This window comes from Mercurialis annua, linkage group LG6 (genome assembly GCF_937616625.2).
Source record: "Mercurialis annua linkage group LG6, ddMerAnnu1.2, whole genome shotgun sequence".
NCBI classification, from domain to species: domain Eukaryota; kingdom Viridiplantae; phylum Streptophyta; class Magnoliopsida; order Malpighiales; family Euphorbiaceae; genus Mercurialis; species Mercurialis annua.
The window spans coordinates 45,292,482-45,315,495 of NC_065575.1; the positions used below are offsets into that span (position 1 = coordinate 45,292,482).

Consider the following 23,014-nt stretch of genomic DNA (forward strand, 5'->3'; position numbering starts at 1 on the left):
GATAGAAAAGCCATAGAATTTTTTAGGATTCCTATAACCTTAGTTTCACAAATTAATTGTGATAAATTACGTTAAGTTTGATTATGAAGCTATATAGATAATCACAATGGGATTAACACAAATTTCGTCCCTTTAAAAATTTTGCTCTTTTTTAACTCATTTTTTTAGGATTGGAGAAGATAATTTTTTCGACTTTACCAATAAATTATTCTCTTTGCGCATACTACTACTTATTATAGGTCTACTCAGACTACTCTTTGATTTTATAAGTTTTCGTTAGGAAATTGTTCTTTCGGTTTGGTTATTTATCATGTTTGAATAAAAAGTATCTGGTGTTTATATATCTTTTGGTTTGATTTTTCAGATTTCAAGATTTTTTTATGGTTTGTACGGACTTTACATTCAAGTTTTTATAGATTTAAGAAATTGGAAGGTTGTCGATCTAATTTTTTAGAAACTCATTGAAGATGAAAACTGGAAAATACTGGACTTCAACGGATCGAGCAAATCGTCTGCTATATCGAAAAAAAAGATATCAAAATACCCAGCCGAACGGAATTTTGTTCATTGTTGTACTAATTTTTCGGAATTCATATCTAAATTTTTTGTTTTCAATTAATTTTATTATTAATTTATTAAGTTGTTGTTTATTATTTAGTAATTTAAATTTAATTTTTTTTGTTATGACTTTTATTTTTTGATATTTTAATTTTAATGAATAAATTTTAGCTTTGGAAAAAAAGACGATTAGCATAATTTTTTTTTCCTTTACAAAGAATATAGAAAAATAAGTAAATATTTTTTATTTTATTTATTGAGAATAAGAAATTATAAATTTGGGTAAAAAGTTGAAATGTGCTTTTCTTTCTTTATGGTTTTAGATTTATTCCATTCCGTTGCAGTATTAGAATTTCATTGGTAGGGGTGGAAATGGTTAACATTTGGGTTCAAAAGCCCGTATTATGATCTAGGTATGGGCCCATCAAAGAAATTGTTCACTTCGAGTTTGTTATTTATAATTTAGGTAAGTTTATTTTATTTTTGAGTAATGTTATATAATCCATTAAAACTAACCCATCTTATTTGACTGTCTAATGTGTCAACAAATCAATGACTATATTTAAAAAGAAAATCTGAGACATACAATTTTTGAAAAAATTGAGCAAATAAAAATCTGTCAGGTCAGATAGTACAATAAAATAAATTAATTTTTATGAGTTAAACAATATTTACTTTTATTTTTATACCATTTTGAAATTGCAGTATTATCATATAGAGCAAAGCTCCCAGTCCTCGAATTTATATCTCAGAATCCAATTATTTAGTTAATTAGATTGCAGATTTTATTTTTAGTATTAAATGAGTCATTTTTAACATTTTAATCAATTAGATTTAAAATTATTGTAAGTTAGATCAAATAATTCCTAATATATACCAAACGTATGATTTATTTGATCGCGAGACACAAATTTAAAAATCTAATTTACTAAAGTGATCTATTTTTTCAAAATATAAATTTTGAAATCTACTTGATTTAAAAAAAATTAAAATAAGTAATTTAATCTTAAGATACATGAAATCCCAATAGCAACCTTAAAATGGATGGATAAATTATAAATGACATATTAAAATTATTTACATTGTGGAATAGAGAATTTTAAACTAAATTAGAGTTTATAAAGAGGAATACAGAGATTTAAAGTGGTTCGGCTTAAAAAGCCCTAAAATTAGGGACAATTGGTGAATTCAAGTCTGGAAATATTAGGCATAAGGAGAATCTAAAGTTACTAAAACCTCCGTATATATTTTCATTATATAGATCTTACTAAATTTCTTATCCTATGTACAGGAACTGAATTCCTTCTATGAACTAACCTCTTCTTAATACAATTAGGGATAATATTATGAAAATTCACCAACTTATAATATTATAAAAATTCACCGATTTTATATGTTTTCTCATTTTAATCACGCCGTTTAAAAATCGTCATTTTCACATAACAGCTATTATTTTTTCTCAAATCTATACACCACTCCAAAAGGAAAAAACTACCGACATATCACTATCCGGTTCGTTATGTCATGTCACTATCTGGTTGCCAACTCGGCAATTTCCACCGGATTTTTGAACAGTGTATGAATTTGAGAAAAATTGGTAGTTCGTATATGAAAATGACGATTTTTAAACAACGAGATTAAAATGAGAAATGTGTAAAGTTGATAAATATTTATAACATTAGCCCTATTTTATTTTAGGCTTAAATGCACCAAAAATCATCAACTTCTGCCTGTTTTGGGCATTTAACATAATCTTTTAATTTTGACATATTTAACATGAACTTTCTATTTTTTTGCAAATAAGACTACGTGTGTATTTCCCTTGGAAAATAGTGTCATTTTATTTCCAAAAAGGTGCTGGTGTCTTTAATTGCAAAATTTTGAAAGTTCGTGAATTTTTTTGCCAAAATTAAAAGATTAATATTAAATACAAAAAACACGCGAAAGTTGGTTGTTTTTTGTGCATTAATTTAAGGCTTTTTTTATATATTATACTATACATTAAAGATATCTAACTAACCAGTCACAAAGTCACATTTGCAAGATTGCAAACGGTTAACCCCAAGGCGCATATGAGTTGGTAAGGCGCTCTCCCGACTTAAGTGAAGTCGCGAGTTCAAACCATACTCATGTATGCAGCCGTTAAAACTTGGGTCAGAGCTTTCCCTCCCGCAAAGAATCTATCCGGTTCAAATGGGGATTACTTGAATGTGAGAGCTTTAAAAGTGCCGTTTTATAGTTAAAAGAATGTTCAGGACACCTCATAATCATATAAAAAAAAGATTGCAAACTGTCACTTTATGATCAAGATTATTTCCAATCTTTTGCAAACTGTTAACTTAACAGTTAGTACTATTTTAATGTTAATATACTGTTAATATTCAATTAACGATATATTTTAGTTAACATATATATTATACAATTTAATTAAAAATTTAATATTATATATTTTATAAAAGATTTTATAAAAATTATAAATAAGATTTAATAGTTGTATAAAAATCCGGTACTAATTTATGTTTTATACTGCTATATATATATATAGTAGAGGTATTAGAAATGTATTAAATATGTACGAGAGGTGTATCAAATATGTATCGGAGATACATCGATTATTGTTTTCAAATGTTTTTTGTATGTATAAAAATGCATCAGTTGATTCAATTAAATTGATAAAAATAAAAAGGTTTAATATTTTAAAAAAACCCTGACCTTTCATCCCCTTTTCAATCCTACCCTGACGTTGCAAATCTGTCAATTTTACCCTATTTTGTATTTTTTCATTTCAATTGTACCCTAAAGTATAAAATTAATCCTTTTTTATTCGGCAAAAGTTCTCTAAATTGACCCTTTTTGCATTATATTAACTTTTTATATTAAATTGACCATTTTAAAAAAAAAATTATTGAACTTTTGTCAAATAAAAAAAGGTAAATATTATGCTTTAGGGTACAATTAAAATGAAAAAAAATGTAAAATGGGGTAAAATTGACAATTTTTCAACGTCAAGGTAGGAGAAAAGGGGATGAAAGGTCGGGGTTTTCTAAGGCATTAAGCTAAATAAAAATAAAAATTTAAAAATTTAATTAATTCAATTAATTCAATTTCAATTTACTACATCTAAATGTATCGAAAATGTAACAGAGATGTATTGAAAATGTATCGGAGATGTATTAAAAATGTATCAAAGATATATCAAGAATGCGTTAGAGATGTATTCATTATATAAAATTTGGCAATATTTTATTTAAATTTATTTTCAAGTGGTTTGTTGTATGTTTGATTTTTTTTTATTTTTTTATATAAATTAAATTCACCATATTATTATTTTTTAAAAATTATTTTTTAATATTAATTATTTTTTTATTCTGTCTATTTTATTTTAACTATAATTAATGTATTATACATGTATCTATTATTAAATTGCAATAATTGTACTAGATATATATATCAAGTTCCAAATTCAAATTCTATAATTCACACTCATCTTCTCTAAAACGCTATTCAAAAATTAATAAAGAAAACATTCAAAAATCATTAGAACTATGTCTCGAGAAGAAGATGAAGCATTGATTTCTTCGACTGAAGAGTTGTAAATTTATGGTAATGATCTATAAATACAGTTGTAATTAAAATGGGTCCAAATGTAAACTCTGAAAGATAAAGAGCAACGTGGAAAATTGGACCAATTTTCAGCCCTTTTCTGTAATTTTCTCATAATAATACCCCATTTGACCATCAGAGAGATTACAAGATGCTATATTAGCACAGTTTTATGATTTGGTTTATATCTCATCGGCCTAATGTCTATGTCATCCGCATCGAATCAAACCAAACTGATAAATTCAATTTTTAATAATATCAAATCGAATCAAGCTAAAATGACTTTTCTTTAAACTGATCTAAAAAATTTATTTTTTAAAATTAAATTGAACCAAAATTCTAAAGAATTTTTTAAACCAAATCGAACATTCGCTTTGGTCAATTAGTGTTGAATCATTTTTTTTAAATCAAATCAAACCGAACTGAAACTTTATTTTTTTATAAAACATATTTGAACTAAAATTTGAAAGAATTATTTTTTTCCAAACTGAATTGAACCGGTTGATTCGATCATTTTTTGGCTTGGTTGTTTTGGTTTGATTTACATTAGAACATAAATAAAAAATAATATCTAAAAATGAATCAAACCCTGGGTTTTTAATAAAATCAGACCGACTGGTTAATTTTCTTTATAAAAATCGAATTTTAAAAAATTAATAATTTAGCCGATTTGTTAAATTATTGTCGATCAAATTAGTTGAAACGGTATAGATTTTCGTAATACCGATCAAAATTGATGCGATTGACAATTTTAATTTTGTTTCCTTCGAATTAGATCATAGCCGATTTTCAACCTAATTAGTTGAATCAGTTTAAATTTTAGAAAGACTAGTAAAAATTTCATTTTTTTTCTCCTTTCGAATCAGATCACAGTCTATTTTCGATCCTATTAGTTGAATCAGTTTAAATTTTGAAAAAATTTGTATTATTGAATTTTTTTTTTCTTTTAGAATCGAATTGTAGTCGATTTCCACTGAATTACTTGAATATGTTTAAATTTTGGTAAGACGAATCAAAATTGATATTATTGAATAATTCAATTTTTTTTCTTTCAAATCAGATCATATATTTTTGACCAAATTAGTTGAGTCAGTTTAAATTGTAATAAGACCGGTACAAAATGATATTGTTAAAACTTTCTATATATTTTTCCTCCTTTTGAATTAGATCGTAATCGATTTTTGACCGAATTAACGGTTAAATTTTTGCAAACCCGGTAAAATTGATAGTATTGAAAGTTTCCATTATTCCCTTTCGAATAGGATCACATGTAATCGATTTTCAACCAAATTAATTGAATTGTTTGAAATTTTTATAAGACGGATCAAGATTGGTAGTATCAATTTTATTTTATTTTGCTTTCGAATCGAGTTATATAGTCAATTTTCGACCGATTTAGTTGAATTGATTTGTATTTTGATAAGCATGATTAAAATTGATATTTTTGAAAATTAATTATTTTTCCTTTCGAAACAGATCATGGTCGATTTTTCACCGAATTTGTTGAATCAGTTGAAAATTTGAAAAGACCGTTAAAATTTGATATTGTTAAAAAATTTATTTTTTTCTCTATTCGAATCAGATAATACTCAATTTTTGATTGAATTAGTTTAATTTTTAGTAAGATCGGCAAAATTTGATATTATTAAATTTTTTAATTTTTTCACATTTCGAATCAGATCATAGTAGATTTGAATCAGTTTACATTTTGGTAAGACATATCAAAATTGATATTATCAAAAAATTTATTTTTTCCTTTCGAATCGGGTCATAATTTATTTTCGATCGAATTAGTTGAGTCAATTTAAATTTTGATATGACCGGTCAAAATTAATATTATTGAATATTTCGATTTTTTCTCTTTTCGAATTGGATCATGGTCAATTTTCCGACCAAATTTAGAGTATCGCCGATTTAAATGATAAGCTCAGTGTGTTCCCCGATCTAAATAAAGGCCCGTGTTTAGCTCAACTTTGTAATTTTTTTTTTATCATTTGTAATCTTCCATTTCCACTGAGCATTCCACTGAGCTTATCTTTCAGATCGGCGATACTCTACATTCAGATTGTGAAGGCATCAAACACTAAGCACTATGACTAGATGTGAGATCTGCAAGGAGAAACTGAGGAGACATGAGAAAGGGGAACACAATGCATCTTGCAAGGTTCGGGTTTCTAAATTTATTTATTTTTGTTTGAAATAAAATATTATTTTCTTGATTTGTTTAATTAGTTTCTAAACTATTAATTGTTCCTAATAAAAATGAAATAAATAAGATTGATATTTTGTTACTTCGTGTCAAGTTGAGGGGTGAGGGGCGTGAAATGATATTTTGTTCTTAAATTATCATACAAAACCAATTTGTCTAAGACGAATGCAGATCCACATGAGTTTGTCTCAAATGGTAAAATCTTCAATTCTTAATCGGTCTTTATTTAAATTGGTCTTGATTGTGGTTAAGACATGTTTAAAAAAATATAAAATAATGTTGGATTGGTTATTGTTAAAATTTAGAAGTTTTTCTTAAATTTATAACTTACCTATAATGACTCATTGTGAAATTTATAATTAAAAAATGAGGATGAATGAAAAGAAGGAGTATCAATATACTTGTTGTTGCCTATGCACCCGCTGCACCGCCCAAGAAGGAGCGAGCTGCTCCCTCTCGCCATGAGAATACACTATTTGACATATATTTTTATTTGAATTTATATGCAGAACTCATCCCTGACTTGCTATTTGTTACAGTAAGGACGAAATAGACATAAAAGAGAAAAAAATTTTGTTTAACGTATCCGACAATAACTGTTACAAAGATACCATCCCAGATGTATAAAATAAAGTGATATGCACTAGTTTTGGAGGATGGTTTATGTTGAAAGACGACAACGAGTTAAAAGATTATTATCTTTTGAATCCTATATCAACGAAAAAATTTGAGTTTCTGTCCTTAGAATATGGTGGGGATATCTATTACATATTATCATCGTCTCCACTTGATTCTAACTGTTATGCCTTGTGTATTAGCAATTGGGAGAAGGCGATCTAACCAGGTGATGAGAAATTTATCAAGCAAGAAAATTTTGATTCGTTGTATTCTCTAACGATGCTTCAAGGAAAGTTGTACTGAGCAACCAGACCCTATCAACTGGTTGCTATAGATTTTAAAGAGTCAGAGCTTATTCACCACAATTACGGAGTATGATCACTTTGATAATTATGGTGGTATATAATTTTCAAGAATGACGGACCGAAACTAGTTCATTGAATTTCATGGCGAGCTCTTACATGTTTCGAAGGTCTAATGCAATAACCATGAGACCAGTCCTTAATTTATATGAACCATGAGATTATACGAGTTTATAAATGGCAGTGGTATCGATGATTGTCAGATTGAATAATTGGTCGAAAATGAAGATTATTAAACCTCTCTACAAAATCCATAGCAAGTGTTTTAATGTGAAATGTTGTGTTAAGTTTTATTTTTAGATTCTTATAATTTAATTTTACTTAAGTATATTGGCTGTTGTTTTATTGTATATTATTATTGATGATTGCTGGTATTTAAATGTATATTGTACTATTGTTTTGCAATTGTTTTGGATCAGAGCTAATGGCAGGATCAGAGCTGATTTTTTAGTTCTGTGGTTGGTTATAGGATATTCCAATAACATTCGCATTAGATTAGAGTTGACTGAACTTACAATTATTCATGAGATTCTTAACTTAATGTTTTTTCATCCGTGATTATACATATAAATGAAATTAGTGTTGACGGAACTAAATATCTGGTGATTAACTTTGTTTATCAACAACATACATGGTTAAATGAATGTTTAATTTTTAGGATTGATTGCATGTGGTACATTAATTATTGATTCAAATAAACTAACAAGGATATGTAATAAATACAGGAGAAGCAAAAAACAAGAATGGAGGAAGGAGACAGAAAGAATCATCAAAAGAAGACATAACACTGTTAAGTGAATGTTTAATTTGTGGGATTGGTCTTAAGTACTATTATTTGTAAGCTAACTTATGAAATTATGAAGGGAATTCGGTCGCAAATGTTTTTAGATTGTGGTCGCAATTACTTTATAAAATTATAAAGGTAGTAATTAAATTACGACGGGAAATTTACCTTCACAAAATTATTACGACCGGATGAATATTTCTACCGTCCCAAATACTTTTTACCACGGAGCCTATTACGATGGCTTACGACCGGATTTTTTCTGTCCCAATAGATATATTACGACCACTTTTAATGAATTTACAGCCACTTTTTTCTTCGCTACTGAAGCAGTTTTAATGTCTCACTCGCACCAAGAACTAACATGAGCTTCTCAAAGTACTTTCTTAAGGACTCTAAAAAAATTGAATATCATAAGATGTCGGGAAATATGTAAAAACATGAATAGGGAGGAAGAAATATAGCCTAAATCTCATCTTTTTTTGCACTTGATTCCAACAGTTGCATGATGCAACCAACAAATTTTGTTTTCTTTTATAAATTTCCACTTTAGTATATGATTACAGAATTGGATTTTTTTTATATTTCCAATACAGATATATACAAACTTGCAAAATATAAAATAAAAATACAAAACACAGTCGAAGACAAGTTATTTCATTGTAAGTAGCAAACGAGAAATAATTGATTTTATCATCATTCTGCTCATAAATAAGTTGTTGAATGAGAAAAAATATGCAATGATATCATAAATTGATTACTAATTTCAATTCACATAATATACTATTATTTATTTAAACATAAAAAAATAATTGATTTTATCATCATTCTACATTATTAAACAATTAATCAATGTATTTTCAAATTAACAGACAGCTTAAAAAATTAAAATTTATGTTCAAAAGCACTATTTAAGATAAAAGTGTAAGAACCCTATTAAATCTAATGATTTAGTTTCAATAAATAAAAATTTAAATTGGGATCATAAACAAGAAGATTCAATCAGGCGACAGATTCTTACGAAAAGAGATGTCGCGATGATATCATCTACGTCCGTACCGCTTCTCGAGGAATAAATTCCGCATCCAACCAAGTCTTTGACCAGAGAACGGAAGAATTCCCACTACGACTGTGTTGTGCATAGAATTCTTTGATGCACATGAACCTTATTTAGGGTGAGTTTTCCGTTTCGGAAACGTTTCCATTTCGAAAACTCTCAGAAATTCGTCGGAAACATTTTGGGACATTTCTATAAATACGAAAAGTTAGAAACTCGTTTTCTAAAAAGAAACTCGTTTCCTATTTAAAAAAATTCCTAAAAAGTTTTAAAAAAACCATAAAAGGCTATAAATAAAGAGAGCTAAAAATTCCTAAAAAAATCCTATAGATTAACTCCAAAGCGTGCAGAAGACTTGGGTTTTACTCATAATAATCTTCGTCTTTTATTAAGAAGTAACTCCCAATATAGTGACGAGAGAACCAAAATATGAGATGTTGGTGGTGATGAATTCAGAAGTATGCAAGAAAGGGTGTTTTTGAATTTGCCAACCTTACTTTAGATGAATCATCCGTATTTTTTATTGACAACGAAAATTAATAAATTAGAGGTAGCAATGCTAGTCTATAAAATTTTAGCAAATTTATTTTTTTAGTTATGTTGGATTTTATTGGATTTTATGGATAATTTTGAAATTTTCAGCCTATTATTATTTCCAAAATTTATTGATATATGTTATATTTTTTTATATATAACTTTAAATATTTATAAATATACTGTTATATCTTTACTATTTACACGTTTTCCCTATGTTTCTGTTTCATATATTTTGAAAGAAATCAATTTCTCCATTTTTATTTCCGTGCATTCTAAATAGAAATTTAATATGTATATTAAAAAGTAGTCTATTAAAAAACACGTAAAAATATAACATGTTTTTATATGAATTTATTTGAGAAAAGAAGAAAAAAGTACCATCGGCTAATTAATAATTATATTATTTAATAATTAATAAAATTTAAAATATATTATGTAGGAATATTAATTATTAGAGAGATTTTTCTAAAGAAAATATATTTTTACAAAGAAAAAATAGTAACACATACAACAATTGATGATTTATTTGGGGTAACACTATCTTTTATCTTAAGGCGGAATCTGAAATATCATCAAATTATGACTTTCTTGTTCATTTGAGAAGATTTTAAGAAAAATTATTAGATGGGGAAAGAAAAGTAAGTCAATTATTTCTAATATACAAAATTTTTTTACGTTATTTTATTTTATAAATACAATTTTTTAATAATTATTTTTTAATTTAATACCAAATTAATATTTTTTGAACTGAATACAAATTGATTTCCCTTGAATTGAGTGATTGTAAAGTGTATTTAATTAATTTTTATTAATATAATTTTAATATTAAGTCTACCAATGAAAATGCTTTGAAATATATCTTATATTTTTTTTATATAAATTCAATAAATTAATATTTATAATAATTAATAAATTGTAATCTTCTATATGTATTAATTATTAGAGGATCGATTGTAAAATGAATCGGAGCCGCATACGATGAGAATAAGATGAGGGTGATATAGTCAATATGAAAAGTATTGGATCGTAAAAATCCTCACCTAGTTTTCCGTGGAACCTGCAAATAAGATGAAAATTGAAGGGCATAAGTGGAATTGCAGGTTAGATTTTCTGAGAATCTAATGTTAGATTCTTATTAATTTTCTTACATTCCGTATAGGAATAGAACTTCTAGATTGTTCTGTAAAACTAACCTCCTACTGAATAAATTACTCATTATTTATAGACACTATACTCTAACCTAAAACTATCCCTGAACATAAAAACTAATTCCTTCCTCTGCACCCGTCCCCGCCACCGCTTCGCATCCCGTCACCGCTCCTTCTCCGCTGCCGGAAAACCTCTCTACTGTTTGCCTCCTTCGCTACCAGAGCCACCGCTTCCGCCTACTCTCCGGAGCCACCGCTGCCGCCTGCTCTCCTCCATGTAAGTACAATTAGTTTAATTTGTTTAAATGTTTTTTATTTATTAGATAATTTTTGATCAAATTAGTAATTTTAATTTGCATACTATTTTAATAATTTTGTACTAATTGTCTGTTATATAATTCGTAAATTGTTACTATTAAGTTATGTTAAATAAAGTTAGCTGGATTCCATCAAAAAAAGTTAGCTGGAATTTTATTGTTTTAATTAATTTTATCTAATAAATAACTATTGTAGTTAACTTAGTAATAATGTAGGTAAAGATTTATTTTAAATATATAAAGAAAGATTTATTGTAATTATTGTAATCAATGTAAATCATATTTATTCATATCGTTTTTCCAGAATGTAAAGATTTATTTTAAATAAAGAAAGAAAGAAGTAAAATTTAGATGATTATTATTTTGATTGTTGATTTTTTTAAAATTTCCAAATGAAGGAATCAAATGGTTTTCAAATAAAACAATTTGACAATGTTATTTGAATAATATAAATTCATAAATTTAACAAATAAATATAATCTCTATTTTAAAAAAATTACCAGCATTAATTTTATCAAATAAAAAATATTATGTATTTCTTATTTTCCTAATATGGATAAATAAAAAAAACTTAAATTTAAAATATAGTTAAATAATGTAATACCAATTATTTGTGAATATCAATTTTGAATATAGTATAAATATTTATTATAATAAATAATCATAAATGAGTCATGACTAAAACAGATGAGTTTTTTTTAATAATAATTAAATTTACTACTCTGGAAATAAATTATAAGAGTACAATAAAAAAAGGAGGAACTAAACTATAGAATTCTTTTACTTTAAACAAACATTATTAAGACCTTTGATTACAAAAAAATGTATTCTGAACTAAATTATATATATATATTCAACAAAAATTTAACATAAATTAAATATTGGGTTCATTGTCTTAACCTTTTTTTTTAAAAGCCTCTTCAAATACATTTAGTTAAATCAAAATATGATAATGCTATGGAGTGTCGTTTTTTCAGGGTGTAATCTGGCTTTTTTTCTCTTTGCTCATTTGACAATGCGAGATATATGGTTTCATTACAAAAAAATTTGAAATAGTTTTGTAATAAATAATACTATAGGGTGTTGTTGGATATTCTAGTAGTTTCCCCAATTCTTTTTTATTAGGACTAGGCTAGAAAACGATTATGTTTTCCTAAATATAATGTAATTCCTTCCTAAAACGAAAAAAAATTTAAAAAAAATTATGGACCATTTTTTTTCCTGTATAAAATATAATTCATATTCCTAATATGAAAAATAAAAATGAAGAGTTGCAAAATTTAAAAAAAATTATGGACCATTTTTTTTCCTGTATAAAATATAATTCATATTCCTAATATGAAAATGAAAAATACAATAAAGAGTCCCTAGGATAATAGGGTTAATAATTAATGCTCTCGACCAATTTATGTTATAAATTGTTGCATTGATACACTATTTGATATATATTTTTATTTGAATTTATATGCAGAATTCATGGAAACAACAAGTGAATTAGTTTCTCCACCTCATCCTTGGCTTGCTATTCGTTATGCTAAGGACGAAACGTATACAAAAGAGGGAAATATTTTGTTCAACGTATCCGAAAATAAATGTTACAAAGGTATCATCTCAGATGTGCAAGATAAAGTGATATGCACTAGTTTTGGAGGATGGTTTATGTTGAAAGATGATAGCGAGTCAAAAGATTATTATCTTTTGAATCCTATATCAACGAAGAAACTTGAGCTTCCGTCCTTAGAATGTGATGCAGACGATATTTTTTTTATTTTATCATCGTCTCCGTTAAATTCTAATTGTTATGTCTTGTGTATTAGTAATACGGAGAAGGCGATATGGTTTTGTCGACCAGGTGATGAGAAATTTATCAAGCAAGAAACTTTTGATTTGTTGTGCTCTCCAGTAATGTTTCAAGGAAAGTTGTACTGTACAACCATATTCTATCAATTAGTAGTTATAGATTTTAAAGGGTCGGAGCTTGAATTCTCCACAATTAATACGGAGCATGATCAATTTGATGTTTATGGTGGTACATTATTTTCAAGAATGACGAACCGGAACTATTTGATTGAATTTCATGGCGAGCTCTTATATGTTTCTGCGGTTTACTATGGGTTTTATAATAATGACGTGGCAACATTTATCGTTTCTAAATTCGACTTGTCAAGGAATCGGTGGATGAAAATGGATAGCATTGGAGACTGGACAATATTTCTCTCTTTTCAAAGGGGAACATGTTGCATTGCAGAAGAAACATCAAATGTGAAGAAGAACTCAATTTATTTTGTGAATAAGTCGGATGATAGATGTTTATATGTTTATGATATAGAAGACAATAGTTTGTCAATGTCTTTATCTTGTGACGTACATGTGTCGGAATTTGAATGGGTAAGCTTCGCTGATCATTGAAGTTCATCTATTAAATAATGTAATACAAGTTATTTCTTTTTATAAACATGTTTGATTTTCTTTAGTATGTTTAGTAACTTATTTATGAATCAGATTTAAATATATATTTTTATCTTATATGGAGTTGTCTAGAGTTTTTTAAAGAAATTTGTAAAATACTCCATTTTTTGAATAAAAAGTATTTCACACGCAAAAAGTTAAATTTTATGCTTTCGGTAAAGTTAAATTTATATTTTTGGTAAAGTTAAATTTATACTTTTGGTTTTTTGACTTATTAAATTTTTACTATTTTCTTCAAAAAATTAAAATGAATAGAGTTCATAAAATCAAATTCAAAGCAATAACAAATATAAAAAATTCAGAAAAATCACAAAATCACTTTTGATGATTTGACATGTAGCATGCTTTTTATGTCAGACTATATGCCGCCTAATTCGCAAACCGTCTTATAAAAAAATCATAAAGCTTCTTTGTTAACTCTATGGAATTCTCGACTAGGAACTCATGATTATTAAGACTCTAATTCCTAATATTTAAAACCACCTCCAACACATTGGGCTCTGTAATCAAATTGGATCCATATTTAAGTCAACTCAATCCCTCACTTATGCCCATTAATTTTGTCATTGAAACATTCCTCGACCAATTCACATAACGAGCTTCAACTATATCATCCAAACTGTCCCTAACCAGGTGGGAAAAAATTGGATTTTACCTTGGTAAGACCCACTCAAAAAATATTTCTACTCGTAATCAATTCATAAATACCGATAAAAAATAAATAGACACTCGAAACAAGTTATTACGAAAGGAAAAAATGGAACAATTACTAATCCCTGCTCCAAATTGTTGTCGATCCCCGAAAATTGCACCGTCCATGTTCACGTTTCTCCACCCTTGAGCTGGAATCGACCGACAAGCTTAACCATCATCTCTGCTTCTCTGAGATGGCATGTTATAACAACTTACAGTTTTTCACGAAGCCAACTGGGAACACACAGCTATTACTATAGAGTAAGCTGATCCCACCTTATTGCTCCAAACAACTTCATTTACATTAGAGAAAATAAGAATAAATATTTTATTTTTTAAAATAATATAATTTTCTACTTCAATAAAAAAAATACAAAAAGTATTTCACCCTTTAAATATTTTTATTTTAGTAATATATTATTACTATACTTTATCAGGATTATGTTTTTCTCTATTTTCTTTTTGTTTAACTATTTTATTAATTTTCTTAAGTATTTTCTAATTTTTTTTAAAGTAATTTTGGTTGAATTGAAAATATTCAAAGAATTAGGTCTGGTTGTAATTTTATTTTTTGTGGCATTATATAATTTTTAAAATTTTAAGTGTTGAATTTGTTATTTTAATTTAATAATAATTTTGGTATTCAAAAATAGGCTTGGTTGTAAATTTTGTGTGTGTTGAATTATGTATGTCTGCAGGTATGTATAATATTTTGATTTTTTTGTTTGACAGATTTTGATAGTTTTGAATAACAGTGTTTGTTATATTGAGTATTGAATTTTGTTTTGTTTGTGTATTTTACCTTTACTGAAATAATATTTGCGTGTATCTTTTGAAATAGTTTTCTGTTTAAATATTAATTTCTAACACTAACACATTCTTTAAGCTATTTACGTTTAATAAAATAGTGGTATTCTATTAGGAAGTGTACATGTATTTACTATGAATTAATGGTGTTTGATTAGAGATTTTACTAAATCCATTATATCATATTTATCTATACTATGAGTTATTATTGTTTGATTAGGAATTACTAATTATTTATTTCATGCAATTGTAATAATAACATAAATTGTAATAATCATCAAACTTAATAAAATTTGACTTGTATACAACAATTGTTTCATAATGGTACTTTTCTCAAACTTATGATCTAGATTATCCTTATTTACTTTTATATTTACTTATTAAAATATTGTCTTATTTTTATTTTCTCATTATTTAGTAGTAGTAGTTTTTTTTATTAAGGTTAAATTTAGAAAATAATTTTTATTTATTTACAAAAATTAATCATTTTTTTAAATAATCTAAATAATTATTTTAAAGGAAAGTTGATATCTTAAGCATATTTTATGCATATTGTTATCTTTTATCTGACCTGTTATTGATGTTTATTCTATAAGTTATTATTATAGTTGTGTATGTTATTATGTATAAATTAGTCAAGAATTTAATTTGAAATTGAACTCATGAGTTTTTAAATTATACTAATCCATTGAATGAGTGATACCAGTTCTTTTTACACCAAAGATTAGAAAATAATATATACTTTTAACATTTATGGCTTTTCCTTCATCTCCACCCAGTGTACATAGATATTGTTTTAGCAAAATAATAAGAATTTAACTAACAATTCCATCACAATTAGTATTATACTTTTGTTTTTTTTATCGGAATTAAATTAATTAATAAGCTTGAATTTAATTACTATTAATTCAATTATTTCTTTAATAATTACATCCTTAATCTCTTTATAGTAGTTAAAGTCTTTGAATCCTTATAATTGTTATTTTTTCAATCATTATTGTAATTAAATTATTGTTTTGATGTTAATTATTGACTATTAATAATTATTGTTAAAATTTGTTATTGTTGTAAAAGGAACAAAGTAATTTGATTTTATAAAAAAGATGTATATGAGTATTTAAATTAAAATGAAACTAATTATAATATTATAAGCAAATAAAATTACATTTCTCGAAACTAATAGTTTGTAACGAATTACTTTCATGTAAACTGTAACTTTTCATAAATTCATCCTAGGACAAATAATTTTTTTTTGAATTTTCTAGTACCAAAATTTTAAAAAGAAAATAAAAAATATCCGTGTACTTGAATTACAATGCAATGTACAATGCCCTTAGAACCACATAAAAGGCTTAAACATATAAAAAAAACCTCCAAACCAAGGGCAAATCTAGGATTTTTGTATGGTGGAGTCCATATATAATAAATATATAAATTAAAAATATATAAATTTTAGATAAACAATATTAAAACAGAAAAATATAATTAGCATGTGTCAAATTAAATAAATTATTAATTTTAATAACTGATGGATTTTATTTTTTAATATCTCAATATGATTACCGAATAAAAGAAATATATAAATCAAATAAAACTATTAAATAAAATTTAGATAAATAATAGAGTAGTGCAATTTTAAATTTTAATAAACATAAAAAAAAAGAAAAAAATACATCTAACTTTTTAAGTGTTTCAATTTTTTTGCTTAGAATTTTGATTTGTAAGTTTCCAATTTAAAGTGTAAGAATGGTAATAATTTCACACCAGTGTTGTCTATTTCTAAAATAGGAAATAGAAGCACCAAATATGTACTTTTTCTATTTTTCATCTCATGGTTGCTGCAACTTTAGTTAATTTGAAACACACATAAACCGATGGATGTTTTTATTTATTTTTCATTTATATGCATATGTATAATTTATATTTTCCTCAAATAAACCCACACTATAATCATTGCGTCCGCCACTGCTCCAAACTGCAAGACATGCTTAATTTTGCTCCATGCGAAGATGAAATCAAGATATGAAGGACCGATTGGATTGAAACGACCCAAAATTTTAGAAAATAGAAATTCATAAAAAAAAAAAAACAGAAACTGTGCACCTTTATCTTTTAAAATCGCTAATTTTATCCAATTACCATATCCCTTCAAAGTATTAAATGAGTTTTTTTTATTGGCAAAAACTTTATATTAATACTTTATATTTCAATCTATATTCTAAATAGTTTTTAATATTAAATTTAATCAAAAAAATCATTTTCCCCAAAAAAATTTCAAAAATAAATATATATTAAAAATACTTTTTTTAAATCTTAAATAATTAAAAATAATTATCCCTTTTTAAAAAAAATATTTTTTTATCCGGAAAAGACAACCGTCTTCTCCTGCGGATAGTCCCACCGTGGTGGGCCTGTTCTTTTGTGAAAAGGTTTAAGGGCTTTTTAGATAAATACCAAAAAAAGATAAAATATTCTCAAGAATACTACCTCAAAGTTTTTTTTTGAGATATACAATCTGTACTTTTTTTTTGCAAAAATAACTTTTGTTATTCTCAAAAATATTTTTTTTAATCTTAGGAATACGATTTTGGTTACCCAGCGGTATACTAACACTGTTGGTTAACCAACAAACAAAACTATTACAAATTCAAACTTCAATTTTTATAAAACTAGTTGAAAATTTTATTATAAACCCATCCGCCTTCATCACCACAAGAGCAATCAACAATAAAACCTAAATCGTCTTTTTTTAAATTTAAAATTGTTGATTAACCATTAGTTAATCATTTGTTAACCAACAATATATTTAAAACAAAGGTCACTGGTGTACCTTTAGTACACCATTGGTTAAATAGCAACAAAAATAAAAATCAACAACAGTTAACTAACGATTTTATTAATAATATATTCAAAATAACATTTAATATAAATTACCCAACGGTTTACCTAATATTAACCATTGATTACCCAACACCCAAATATATCACTTAATTCTCATAAGCATTTCTTCAAACACTTAGAGTGCAACATGCTGTCTAACACAAAAAAAAAAAATCGAACCAGAACATAAAATTCAGCAACAGTGTTTACTAATGATTTCATTAATGATATATCAAAACTAAAAATTACAGGTTATCTAACAGTTTACCCAATGTTAACCATTGGTTACCCAACACCCAAAAAATATTACAAATTCTCACAAGCATTTGTTCAAACACCTAGAGTGCAACATGCTGTGCAATACAAAAAAATCGAATCACCATTACATCAACACCATCTTTCACAAAAAAAAACAATAAATGGATTAAATAACACACAAAACATTGATTCAATTTTAGATCTGAAAAAGACTTGATTGAAACGATGGTGTGCGAGGGCTTGTGCACGACGGCAGCGGGCTTAGGACTACGACATCTAGCGTAAATGGCATCGACAGCAGTGAGATTTGACGAACGGCGGCAGTGAAATTTGATGAATGGCGGCGACATTGAGATATGAAGAACGGCGAGATTGAATGGAGAAAATGAAGACGAGATTCTCGCAACAATCACGTACAACGGCGGCAGCGGTAGGCTTGGAATTTTCTGTAAACGGCGGTCATCTCTTCTCGAACGGTGGCGGCAAGTAACGATGATATGGGTTTTGAATTGGAGTTGGAATTGAGAAAGAAAAAAGGGAGATGGAGAGAAAATCCTAAGATCGTATTTTTCAAGTTTAGAAAGCATAAGAATCAAAAAAGAAGAAGAGAAAAGCTAAATCTCTAAACTGAAAGTTACACCCGTATTTGTCTAAATAATTTGGCTAAATCCCGTGTTTTGTCTAATTAATCCAAGGTTTAATTTAAAGAGGAAATTAGGCCCAACACCGAATAAGTGCTAAATATTCTCACTCATACGACGCGCTACTAACTCTTTAAATTTTACTTTATTCCATCTTTTTTCTTTCTTTTTTACTGTTAGCTTTTTCCAATAATTCGGCAAATATTTGAATCTCATTTTGATTTCCCGATTCATCATGGGTTTCCTTCTTCTTGCTTTAATGATTCCAATTTCACTCGCATTTAAGAATTTTGAAAAGTTTCTTCTAAATTCCTCTGCCTCCGCCTTCCCTGTGCCGTAGCAGCCATTTCTGCTATCAAATGCGGCTGCCGTTGATTGGAAAGAGGTGGTTTTCAATACTGAAACCGTGATGGTAATGGAAATCATGATCTTGAGGATTCTACGACCACCACGCTCACACTCAGGAACTTCCAGCTCCGTCAGTCCTCGATCCTCATGGTGTCAAAAGTATACCTATTTTTGTCGACTATAATAAGCATGTATACCCTTTTTTTTTCCTTGTTCTGTTTAAATTAGATATTATGGAGTCATTTTTATGTCTTTGGATTAAGTAGTAACATCAGATTTGGTATGTAGGATTTCAACAGTACTTCTTTTAGTCTTTTAAATTTATATTAGATTGTTGGTTTACATTAGATTACTTTTTTCATGGCCATAAACAATTTTAAATCTTTTTGGTACTTCTTAATCTTATTTCTTTTAGTTAATGGATTATTTTTGTTAAAAGTTGTAAGTAGCAGGTTTTTTTCTGTAGGATTATTTAGCTTATGCATATCAATTGTTTGATAAAATGCCACAAAGAGACTTTTGTTCTTAGAGGGAAGTAATTGGTGGGTTTGCTAATGTTGGTGAATATATATGTTAAGTGTGAAAATATTATCCATACACTATGATCAAGTATGTTCATTGGGAGCAACATTTTACTTGAATAAGTTTATATGGGGTTTTGCATAGTATTATGCTTTTGAGTTGTCACAGTTCATTTTTATCATCAAAATGATAAAATCTATATATGTATGAAGGTTTAATCATTGAAAACCCTACTCAGAACGATGCATGAAAATGTTGTATAGTTTGATATTGCTTATTACTCCATTTTCGTGGCAGATTTTGAGGAAGCAAAAGCTTGGTCCATATATTTTTTTTAATTGTCTTTCTACTTTTATATCTGAAATTGACTTTAAATTAGTATCAATTTGCTCCGAATTTCATAGGACTGTAACGAATGTTGGAGAGGCGATGTCCGGTTACAGTGCAAAGGTGATCATGCCATCAAATGGTATAAAGATGGAAGTGGAGCCAATGAGTTTGAAGTACAAAAAGAAGAACGAAAAGTTGAGCTAGAAAGTCACTTTGGAGGGTCCAAAAGAAATGGAAGATGATGTGGTCCATGGTTCATTGAGATGGGTGCATGATGGTGGTAAATATGTTGTTAGAAGTTCTATAGTGACCATAAATATAGCATCAGAGACTATTGATGATTAAATATTACTCATGTACCCAATAATTAAATGGTTTGATTAGTATTACCATATTGTAAAATAATCAAGATTGAGATCTAAGTATATTGAAGAAATTAAATTTTATGTTTTACTTTTTTTATTAAATTAAATTAATGATTTATAACTTTTTTATTATGTAATAAACAGAACTTGTTTGTACATGTTTATATTATTGAACTTGTTTTTTTAGCAAACTAATAATAAACTATTAATAAACTAATAATGAACTTTTTTTTGTATGTCGATAGTATTACCGGTAGTTGACTATTAGTAAATTATTAGTAAACCGATAGTTAATTATTAATAATAATTAGTTTTCAATTCAAATGAAATGGTTCAATATAAAAGAATTTTATATTTGATGGGGGGATTATTGAATTTTAATTTTTGATAATACACTGATAGTTAACTATTAATAAACCAATTGTGAAATAATAATGAACTTTTTTTATATCGATAGTAAACCGATAGTTGACTATTAGTAAACTGTTAGAAAACCGATAGTTGACTATTAGTAAACTGTTAGAAAACAGATAGTTGACTATTAGTTTCCCGATTGAAACCAATGATGAACTCTTTTTTTTTTGTAAATCGATAGTTGACTATTAGTATACTATTAGTACACCTTAGTTAACTATTAGTAAATGAATTGTAAAATAATAATAAACTTTTTTTGTATGTCGATAGTAAACCTATAGTTGACGATTAGTAAAATGTTAGAAAACAGATTGTTTTTGACAATGGGTTGATTAAATTTGTTAGTTTCATTTGATTTTTAGGTTTTTTTTTTCAATAAGGTTTGTTTTTTTATCAACATTTGAATCTTTGATTTTAGGGTTAACTCATTTGGCTTGCTGGTTGGTGTTATAAAATAAATATTTGGTTGAACTTTAAATTTATTTTAGGGTAAATTTAGAAATAATTCTGTTTTTGTTTTTAGAGAAATAAAGATTTTAAGTGTATAAAGAAAGCAATAACTTCTCTTCTATTTTATGATCATGTTTAGATAAACTTTTTTGGAAAAGATTAGTTTTGAGTGTGGGGAGTCTAGAAACACACACGATCTATTGCATTCATAGTCAATCCATTACAATCTTTTATTTTGTTCTTCTTTATAGGCACTATGATTGATTCTTAACGAGGAAGTCATTATGTTTATTTTATTGATTAGGTCATTATAAATTATATTTATTGGTCTTGCCTTGAAAAACAAAAAGTAAATTTTTTTTTTGAGAAGAACAAAAAGTAAATTAAATGCAATTGGTACACAATGAATTATGATATGTTCTTTGAGAATTTTAAAGTGGCGATTATTTGATTTTTTTATTTCATTAAAATGGTAAGAATACGTCCCACCTATCCATTAAAAAAGAAGACTTAATTGCAATAAGATTATAAATTTTAGCGTACTTTTCGATTGTAATATTGATTTTTAGTATTAATAATCTGAAAATCAACTCTTAGTTATGGCAAATCAAAAAATATATTGAATTATTTATATATTATTTTTGATGTAGGTGGATGCTAAAATTTACACTTACTGAACAGATAGTCAACTGTTGGTGAACTTATATTTAGTAAACCGATATAAACTATAAATTTAATATTTAATTTTTTTAAAAAAATAAACACTAGTAAATTGTTTTTAAGTAAACTGATAGTCAACTGTTGGTAAACTTATATTTAATAAACCGACATAAACCATAAGTTTAATATTTTATAATTTTTAAAAAATAAACAATAGTAAATTGCTTTTTAAGTAAACTGATAGTCAACCGTTGGTAAATTTATATTTAGTAAACCGATATAAACCATAAGTTTAATATTTTATAATTTTTAAAAACAAACAGTAGTAAATTGCTTTTTAAGTAAACTGATAGTCAACCTTTGATAAATTTATATTTAGGGAACCGATATAAACCATAAGTTTAATATTTTATAATTTTTAAAATAAACAATAGTAGATTGCTTTTTTAGTAAACTTATAGTCAACCGTCGGTAAATTTATATTTAGTAAACCGATATAAACCGTCAGCTTAATATTTTATAATTTTTAAAAAATAAACAATACTAGTAAATTGTTTTAAGTAAACCGATAGTCAACCGTTGGTAAACTTATATTTAGTAAACCGATATAAATCATAAGTTTAATATTTTATAATTTTTAAAAATAAATAATAGTAAATTGCTTTTTAAGTAAACTGATAGTCAACCGTTGGTAATTTTATATTTAGTAAACCGATATAAACCATAAGTTTAATATTTTATAAATTTTTAAAAAAATAAACAGTAGTAAATTGTTTTTAAGTAAACTTATAGTCAACCGTTGGTAAACTTATATTTAGTAAACCGATATAAACCATAAATTTAATATTTTATAATTTTTAAAAATAAACAATAGTAAATTTCTTTTTAAGTAAGCTGATAGTCAACTATTGGTAAACTTATATTTAGTAAATCGATATAAATCATAAGTTTAGTATTTTATAACTTTTTAAAAAATAAACAATA

The 23,014-nt window shown here is 26.5% G+C and overlaps 1 protein-coding gene across 1 annotated transcript; it reads left to right on the plus strand.

The window, feature by feature from the left end:
- Window positions 1–10,939: 10,939 nt before the first annotated feature.
- On the plus strand, window positions 10,940–13,719 carry LOC126653447 (uncharacterized). The gene is made up of 2 exons (XM_050347343.1): window positions 10,940–11,153; window positions 12,665–13,719. Exon 2 carries the CDS (start codon window positions 12,670–12,672, stop codon window positions 13,600–13,602), a length of 933 nt encoding a protein of 310 aa, XP_050203300.1. The 5' UTR covers window positions 10,940–11,153; window positions 12,665–12,669; the 3' UTR covers window positions 13,603–13,719.
- Window positions 13,720–23,014: the final 9,295 nt, after the last annotated feature.